This window comes from Lottia gigantea (genome assembly GCF_000327385.1).
Source record: "Lottia gigantea unplaced genomic scaffold LOTGIsca_164, whole genome shotgun sequence".
Classification (NCBI taxonomy): domain Eukaryota; kingdom Metazoa; phylum Mollusca; class Gastropoda; family Lottiidae; genus Lottia; species Lottia gigantea.
The window spans coordinates 363,738-373,462 of NW_008708034.1; the positions used below are offsets into that span (position 1 = coordinate 363,738).

Sequence of the window (9,725 nt, forward strand, 5' to 3'; positions counted from 1 at the left end):
AGATGTTTGAGACTGAATTGTGTGTAAGTGTGTACTTGTTTGGCTGAGAGGTGTGAGAATAAACTAGGTGAAAGTGTGTAAGTATGTGGTTGAAATGTGTGAGAATGAATTGCTAAAATGTGTGAGAATATATCTATAATGTGTGTTATGATGATCTACAATTTTAAATTGAATCTCAAATAGGTTGGGACAATTTTGTGCAATATGTAGGTTTATCTTACAAAGTAAATCATTTTAATATTTATATATTTATTTATTTGTTGTGGTTTAGGGTATATCATATTATATCTTATGTTTTTTTTAATCAAGCTCATTGATCTTGGCCCTTTCTCTTACTAATATGCTCAAAAGAATTACATTTGGTGATCATCTTTATTTGAATTGTATGGACATTTAACAGGGATTATCTAGCTTTTGTACGTGTATCAATGACACATATTGCACTTTTGAAACAAGAGTTTTGTTTTCTATAATGACGTCATAATCTGTCCTTTTTTTGAGGACTATAGATTATAAATGTCCCCTCTACACATCTCTACAATGGTTAAGCTATTGTGAACTTCATCTTTGAAAGAGACAAAGTTCATAATGGCTTGACAATTGTGAAGATACTCATATAAAAGCTAGAATCCTTTTAAAGGCAAGTTTTGAATTAGGTTTTAATCATTGCTGCATGTTAAATTGGTTAAATAATTAATTTTTTTCCATAATGTTATTTAAAAATCTTCAACATTATACTTTTCAATAGGAATGAAGTGTGTTCTACCATAAATCAGAAGAGGCATTAATATATAGAATTATTTTTTGACAATAACTTTCATATCATTTGTTAAACTGATTCTGTATTTGATATGTTTTCTCTGAAAAAGGGCTATCACAAATCATGGTATTGGAATATATTATTTATCGTGAATATCTGCATAATAATCTATTTACTATCTATATATATATCAACTGTCTTAACATATTTTGTCATCAAAGTATCTTTTTAAGACAATAAACTTTGTACAATAGTTTCTGTGGAACATCTTAGCTTTTATTTTACAAATTGACATTATTGAAAGGATGAGTTGAAAAATCAATGACTTCTGTCACTGCCTAGCTGATGTTGAGGGGTGGGGGGAGTAAATCGTAAAGATGTATTATATTACAACAAAAACCCCTAAAAGTACAAAAACAAAGTAGTTACAACCAGGTTAAAAAATAAAATAACTTACCACCAAAGGGAATCTACTGAAAAAGTGTATACAAGCACTACATGAAAATCTTAGATTGCTTTTATTTATAAAAATATATTTTTTGTAAAATTACATTGAAAAAAAACACATTTCTATTTCTCTCCTAGAAATTTCAACCAAAAAAGTCACAAATTTTGGCAGAAAATTGTAATCTGTAAAAGCAAGATTGAAGACCTCTGTTAATATTTTTATAGACATTCTAAAAAGATTATCAGTATTTTTGAGGCTGCTATTCCAATTCTCTTAAAAATTATGGAAAAACACATATAAGGCAGATTGACCACACAGGAAAGAAAGATTATGTGGTCATTACCATAGTTAAGAAAGGACATGGTTAGAGGTCAAGTTTAATAAAACTCAGAAACAGAGAAGAGATAGGAAAGTAGAAAGGACAGTGAAGTGTAATTACTAGTTAATACTGTGAATACAATTAATTACAATTAAAACCAATTTAAAGGAACAGATAAACCATTGTAAGGGGGATGATGTGGGTTTTGAATATATGTAAATAGTCTTCAGAAAAAATGTACGTAAATTACTTCAATACCTCAAAATAAGAATTTATCTTTCTATTTCTATAATGTCTTTTATATAATTATATAACAACTCGTCTTTTTAACTTTCTATACAGCGATAATTCTGGACACACGTGGATTTGACAGGTGTGAATTGAACACTATCACTGATAAGCTAAAAATTCCCAATTCAGAGACTAAGGTACGATTGGTCAAACGGATGGTGAATTTGTCCCTTTCATGGTTCATCCCTTTTGGATTGCTCAGCTAAGCTAATCAGTTAAATTATTTGCAACAATTTCTCATCAATTTGTGTGGCATTTAAGGCCCTTTACTAGGGGGATCGCCCCCACACCCTGCAAAATTCGAACAAATTCTCAATTGAAGCTGATATCAGTCTAGGCTATTAGCTATTATTATGTATCATTATGTTATTAATGCATATAATTAAGAGTTTTAATCAATGATAAATGTCGATGTATGTACAGCCTGGATACACAAAAAAGACCTTTTGACCTTTCTTGACCTTTCTTGATCGGTCACTCATTGGAATTCTGCTGGTAACAAACAATAAGGCGTGACAGTTAGGGCCCATTTGGCTCTCACAATTTCTACTCTTACAAGTAATTTTCTCTTATTAATTATTACATGACCCTTAATTATTTGATTTTGCTTTACACTTTACCACTGAGATAGCATTTACAACTCCGTTACTATTTAACTTTATTCTGTCATAGTGGTTAAAGGCTATCAAGGGAAATAACAAGATCAAACCTCATAAGATACAGACTACAGTGGAAAGGTTATGTATTGGCGCTTCTGTTCCGCCATGATAGAGTGTCTCAAGGAAATTTCTTTTCGCCTAAAGATAAATGATACACAGCATCAAATGAACCTCATAATTCTCAACTATTTAACTCGACATTTCCATCAAGACATTAATAACATAACCTGTGACTATGTGTCGTCATCGGTGAAATTTTTCAACCCACCCAACCTCTATACCTATCCCACTTGATAGGTTTTAATATTGAAAATTACTAGTTTACTAAATTTTATATATATATATATCTTTATTACAACAAATTCATATTTTACTTCAACATATTTACATTTATACACTATTATGTTTCCAAAAGATCTATAGGGAAATATAAACGATACATTTATAAATCAATTACAGCCGTCAATAAATAAAGATAAAAATACTTCAGTTTACTAAATTTGGAGATGTCTCATATTCAGTTTTAAAGAGGCAAACCATTTTCAAAGTACAATTTACCGGTCAGTTCATTTCAATAAATTAATTCGAATTCATCGTTCACTAGAGCATTATCTAAATATATGGCTATATAAGGCCCCTGGTACCAAACCTGGGGTGTTTTCACCCCTGGGGGTGTGGTACTAGGGTGTCAAGGGTGTAGGGGAAGAATTTATTTTTAGTTGAGAGAGCACCTCACATCATCACGATTTCTCCAGGGGTGTGAAGGCTGTAATAGGTTGGGAACCACTAACATAGGCAATTGGAAGTGAGCTTCATGAGTATACAGACAGGTCTGCCATTTTTTTTAGCAATCGTACCTTAGTCTCAGAAACGGGATGTTTTTTTTTTAGTGAAGCCAATCAGTAATATTCACAGATCATCTTCGAAATTTGAGCCTTCAAATTATGTAAGTTCAGAATTATCCCAAAGTTAAAAAGACTAGTTGTGAAACTGTCATATAGAAAAGAAATCTATTGAATAGGAAAAAAAGTACTTATATTTTTGAAGCAATTATACGATTTTCGTACATTCTGAAGACTATTTACATATATTCAAGACTCACCCCTCCTCCCAAATGGCGCATCTGTCCCTTTAAGGCTACGTGGTTAGTTGAACGATTTTTGATAGATATCTGGAAAAACCTATTAAAATTACTAGTTAAGTGAGACCTCGCTATAGTCAACACCCACTTTTTTTATTGACATATCGGAAGTTTTTGTCATAAAACAAGAATTTTGTTTTATCTCCACCTTAAGTGAAATATTTCATTTGGATATATCATCGTCAAATATTTTTTTATGGCTAAACTTATTTTCAAGTCAAATGAAGAAGAGTGTTTAAAATATCACATATTTACATAAGGCTATTTATAAGGATGAAAGACGCCCCGGGACAAACATTGGGTGACTCGTATACTTCTTATTAATCAGAATATAATCATTTAGCGACATTTATAGGGGTCACATTAAATAACGGACACAATTATATAGTATACTACTCCTTAGTTTTATTACACACTACGTTTCAACAATCTTCAGATGTAGATTATTGAAACGTAGTGTGTAATAAAACTAAGGAGTAGTATTTCCATAAAATTGTGTCCGTTATTTAATAATCAGAATATATGATCGGTTGGATTGGTGACTTTTGCTGAAGACTCTTTGCATAAAATATTTATTTTAAAAAAAATCTCCATATGACTTACATTACATGGTCACTATGTCTTGGAAATTATGTAATAAAACGTTTTGACATAAAGAATATTTTGTGACAAAAGCCTATATGGCTTATGCAGAAAGTGTATGTAGCGTATTTAGAGGGAGGACCATTAGACCATGCCCCCTCTCAGGCCTGCGATAAGTCTTATTTTGAAGTGAAAATTAAGTCCTCTAAATGCTCAAAATTCATCTCAGGCCATTTGAAATCCGCTGGCTTCTAGTGAACCTCTGGCAGCCCCAAGATCCCTAACCTCAAGGGACTTTAGGCTTTCGGGCCTTCGGGCACTGTCGAGGAGATACATCTCATTTTCGGCCCCCTCCTCAGGCATTTTCTAGATATGTCCTTTCTGATTGCACTTAAAATATCTGATACAACAAAGTGCAGAATACCAAGGCAAAGGTGACTGGGTTCTTAATTCAAATAAATCTAAATTTTTTGGTAATATTTAATTATCAAACAAATCATGACATTGACATCAAAAGGCTATTGCAAAGGTTAAAACAAAATACAATTCAAATATTTCTATTCATTTCCGTTTTCAATATAAATACATTGTATTGGTCAGATTAGAGCTAAGGGAGGCAACCACAATAACAATTCAATCAAATGAGTTTAATTCGGAAATAAAAAAAAATCGAAAATTAGCAGTTCATAATAATTCATATAAAATTTGACCCTATCACCCTTGTAACGTCATTCAAAAATATTTGAGTTTTTTCAAGCAAAAAAGTTGGTTAATTATTTATTTTTTTGATTGAAAATCCACAAAGAAGATTTTGAGTAGCTGCGTCACGTTCGTTTGTATAGTAAACTATAATAGTTTGTTTGTCGTTTATATATTAATCTGCAATATTAATCCGCCAGTAATTAGCGTCACTACTGGACGTCTAGTTGATCTGAGCAGCTGACCATCAAAATCACATGCTAATAACATTTCAGACTTCAACTTTGCAACAGATAAATTAGATCATTATCGATGTGAAGACGTATTTGTAATTATGTGACCAAAATTAAAATAGTTCAGTTTAAATTTTCTTACAGGAGAAAACTAAAATATTATTTAAAGTTTTTAGAATCTGTAAAATGGATGGTGCTTTTCAGAAATCAGATTTACAAGGCATTATTCGGAGATAGACATTATATAATTGGACATTAAAATATAAACTGTATATCGAGGTTTAGGAAACTTTAAGTTTAATGTGTTGGGAAGCAATTCCAAAACAACTCCGGAAAGTGTTTGGTTGCTACGAATTTAAGGAATTGCAAGAAACCAACAAGGATAAGAGACGACACAATAAATCTTGGAGAAGATCAAGGAAGATTAGACCAAGTGAAGAAGAATTTTCTAAAGATTTCCAAGATCGACCAGATATTTTCTAAAACTGTGTGTTCTTTGCTTTTGAAAAGACAAATAAAAAAACGTGGTTAATATCAGACTCAGAATGTTTTCAACACGATATCTGGTAACACTACTTATACCAGGTGAGCATGATTCTGTTTTCTTGTCCCAAACCAATATTGTTGTACATAAAATGCCTTTTGATCGATACCAGTTTTTGTCTTGCTAATCAAGAACATTAATTGAATATGTACTTGATAAATCGAAATCCTCGGTTTTTTCTCTCCACCTAAAAAACCACGAAGATGAACCACATGTATCCAAATTTTTGCTTTTGCAGAAAATAATATTGGTAATTATTGGAAACAATTCACTGCTAATCGGACCATATAATATATACATGCACATTGGTAAACAGCATCTATTGTAAACGTCAGGGGGAATTGTATAACATATCATGTCCTCATATTTATAACTCATTTGCGAAAGCTATCCACAAGAATGTTAAGCCTAAACTTGAAATCGTGAAATCTTCAGTGTGTAAAGACCGTAAATTGTTAATTTTCATATTTCAGTGCTCATGTTCGTTACTGGATGTCGTGCAAATGGAGGACTGGATGGACTTCAAGGCGAAGCTATATCTACACTAGATACACTTCTTGATCTAAATGATGACGGTGATTATGCGTATCCAGCTTATACTGACACTGCTTATGATAACCCCTTTCCATTAGCAGCGGCTGAAACAGGAACTCTATACGATACCGTCGTTCCAACATACGGTACACAACAACCAGCAGCGAACGACTATCCTCTTCCAGCTAATGCTTCTCCTGTTTCTACTAATCCTTTACCCTTAGTCAACAATGTTTCACCCTTGCCAGTCTATGATTACCCTATCCCCAATAACTCACCTCCACAATACACCTCTTACAATACACCTCTTGCAGCGAATGGTCCGCCACAACCTACTCCAACTGCCCCTACTTACGACACGCCACTAGCGGCTTACGACTCTCCAATTGCACCCAACGAAGCACCTTTACCCACTTACGACACACCTCTTGCAGTTAATGGCCAAGAACCACCTACTTACGACACACCACTAGCAGCTTACGACTCCCCGATTTCACCCAACGATGCACCTTTACCGACATACGACACATCTCTTGCAGCGAATGGTCCAGCACCACCTACTTATGACACACCTCTTGCAGCTAACGGTTTACCTATTCCTACGTACGACACACCACTAGCGACATACGACGCCCCAAGCGCGCCAAACGATGGACCTTTACCTACTTACGATACCCCTCATGCCTCAAACGATTCACCGCAGCCTACCTATGACACACCGCTTGCAGTTTATGTAGCCGACGATTCTCCACTGGAGATTGGCGACGCGCCTCTTGAAGTTTACAATGGAAACTACGACTATTCTGTCGACATTCCACCTCTTGCTGATCCTGGTCATCAACAACGTTATCATGACTCTTCCTCTGATTCATCTTCATCCGAACATCGTCCTCCACCTCCACCACCCCCTCCTCCCCCACCACCTCCACCACCGCCACCGCCACCACCACCGCCACCGCCAGAGGATAACAGCGCCTCCGACGAATCTGGACCAAGTGAACCGGAGGGACCCCCTCCCCCTCCACCTCCACCAGAACACAAGCCTCCTCCTCCTCCACCACCACCTCCCTCGGCAGAGGCCTATTCCTCAGCTGACAGTTATTCATCGAGTTCATCGGATTATTCGTACGACAATCCTTTCCCATATTCTTCATCTGAACACTCATACTACGATAGCTCTCACTCCAGCTGGTCCGACTCAGGAGGCTCAGATTACGATTACGGATGGCATGCTCCTCATCCTCCAGCTAATCCCCCTTCGTCAAATTCCCATTCTTCTGGGAATTCTGGTTCTGGTAACACTGGTTCGTCTGGTAATCCAATCAGTTCAGGATCATCTGGAGGAAACGCAGTTGGTACAGGATCTGGCGGGAATACATTTGACACTGGATCGTCTGGCGGAATCACGCGTACAGGAGCAGGGTTGTCACCTTTCCCTGGTGGTGGATACCACAGGTACGGTTCTGGTGTTGGCGGTTATGTCGGAAGAACTGGTTCAAGTAACGGATTTTATCCGCGTTATGGGAGCTATCCATATCCAAGACCGAGATATGGTTACGCTGATCATAGTTATAATTATCGTAATCCGTTTTTAACACAAAAACGTATGTACGACACTGGACTCTCTTCAATGTACGCAAATCCTTATGTGAACCGATTGTCACTTCTTTCACGACAATTTCCATCATATTCTTCGGGACTTACGTCTCTTTTATCTCAATTACTAGCCAGTGTTAGAGCAATGTCAACTTCAAGAGTTGCATCTCGTGTATCGACTGGGTCTGCACCACATCCTCTTAATATTCCCTCGGTGAGACCACTTTATATACCATCTTTAGCAAGACCATTGGTCCTTCCTAGAAGTATACCTGTTACCGTAAGTCTTCCAATTACCATAGGAAATGTGCAAATCCCACCCGTTCCAGTGGTATCAAGAGACTTTCCTGTACGTCTTAACACTTTACCAGTAGGTTTGCGATCAGTTCCACAGATCAGTCCACCTCTACCATTGTTCCCACCATCTAACTCGATTCCTCCATCATCCTTGTATCCACGATCGTATCCGACTCCGATAAATACAGCACCCAGAGTCTACCCCATTCCCTATCCAGTGAACAATATTCCACTGACGAACGTATCCATATCAATACCTTCACCTATCCCATTCCCAACCCCCTATCCTATACCAACACCTTATCCCGTGTCATCGCAATACTCTGCCTCGCGGCCTTATCCCGTCCAGACCCAACCACCATCTCCAACATCCTTACTACAAATTCTGATGCAATGGATTCCACGAGCATTAGCTCAAAGTCAGAGTCAAGGTCAAGGTCAACTCATCACTGTACCCATTCAGGGATCTTCGGGTGCCCAGTTTTCACCAGGACTTGCTGGTCTGTTCGTATCCGAGAATCTCAATGGACAACCACCTCTGGTACCACAGAGTTCAGCAATAGCATCATCTTCGACTCAACTATCGCCTGGTTTAGCTACAGCAAGTGGAAGCCAGCTATACCCAGGATTATCAGGGAGTGTCCCGGGAGCATCTCAAGTAGGATTATCGGCAGGAGCATCTCAAGTAGGATTATCGGTTGCTCAACCACCAGTTGCCGAACCGCCAGCCATGCCTCAACAGACTCTCAACGACCCTCCGTCAGACGGGATACAAGGTCTCGTGCTGGGTGATCCACCTACTAATGCAGCAGGACAACCATCGGGAAACTTTGCCCCAGTTGTTGGACCGATTGCTTCTGTACCTAATTTCATGACGGGTGGAAATCCACAAACTCAAACCGAAGTTGAATTTCCCCCAAAATTTGGTTAAAGAAGGTAAGAGATTGCTTTAGTAAGATTTTAATATTTTGCAACAACTACCGTCGGACTGCTAAAGTAGTAAACTTACAATCAACTTACTCTTCACGATATGCAAATGTCATTGTTCATCTTTGGTTATTACCACACATATGTTAGAAAATACACGTACATGTAGTTGATTTTAGACGCTACATAAAGGAAAGACTCCTACTGTGGCATGTCCCTGAAACATCTCTATTTTTATGTTTTATTGTCTTCCTTGTAGATTTTGGATGGTACAACATAAAAGTCATTCCAAATGCGTCCTATTTTTTGGAAAAACCTTTCAAGGACAGTAACAATCTATTCAGTTTAGTGCAAACACAAGCCTGAATACACAAGAAATAGTTCAACTGTAACACATCTACTCCTGATGGAGCTCCATTCCTGTGGCGTACGTGGTTTCACTGGAAGAATATGAAAGAATTGAATGACATTGGTCCCGGTTTATAATATATATCAGTCATGCTATCATACAGAATGTAAATAATGTCAAGAAATAAAATAATATTTTGTTTTAAAATCACTAGTATTACCTATTATACAGCAACACCAAGTTGCAATATAATAAGTTGTTGAGAATCCAAAAGTCTAATTTGAACAATGAAGCTGCGACTGACTGTGAGCATCCGAGTGAGGTCTTTAAGGCATGACCTTTTTCG

General features: G+C 36.9%; 1 protein-coding gene across 1 annotated transcript; it reads left to right on the forward strand.

The window, feature by feature from the left end:
• Positions 1–5,677: 5,677 nt before the first annotated feature.
• On the forward strand, positions 5,678–9,034 carry LOTGIDRAFT_173577 (hypothetical protein; the record flags this gene model as incomplete). Its single annotated transcript, XM_009051350.1, has 2 exons — positions 5,678–5,717; positions 6,150–9,034. 2 exons carry the CDS (start codon positions 5,678–5,680, stop codon positions 9,032–9,034), a joined length of 2,925 nt encoding a protein of 974 aa, XP_009049598.1.
• Between the last annotated feature and the right edge of the window lie 691 nt (positions 9,035–9,725).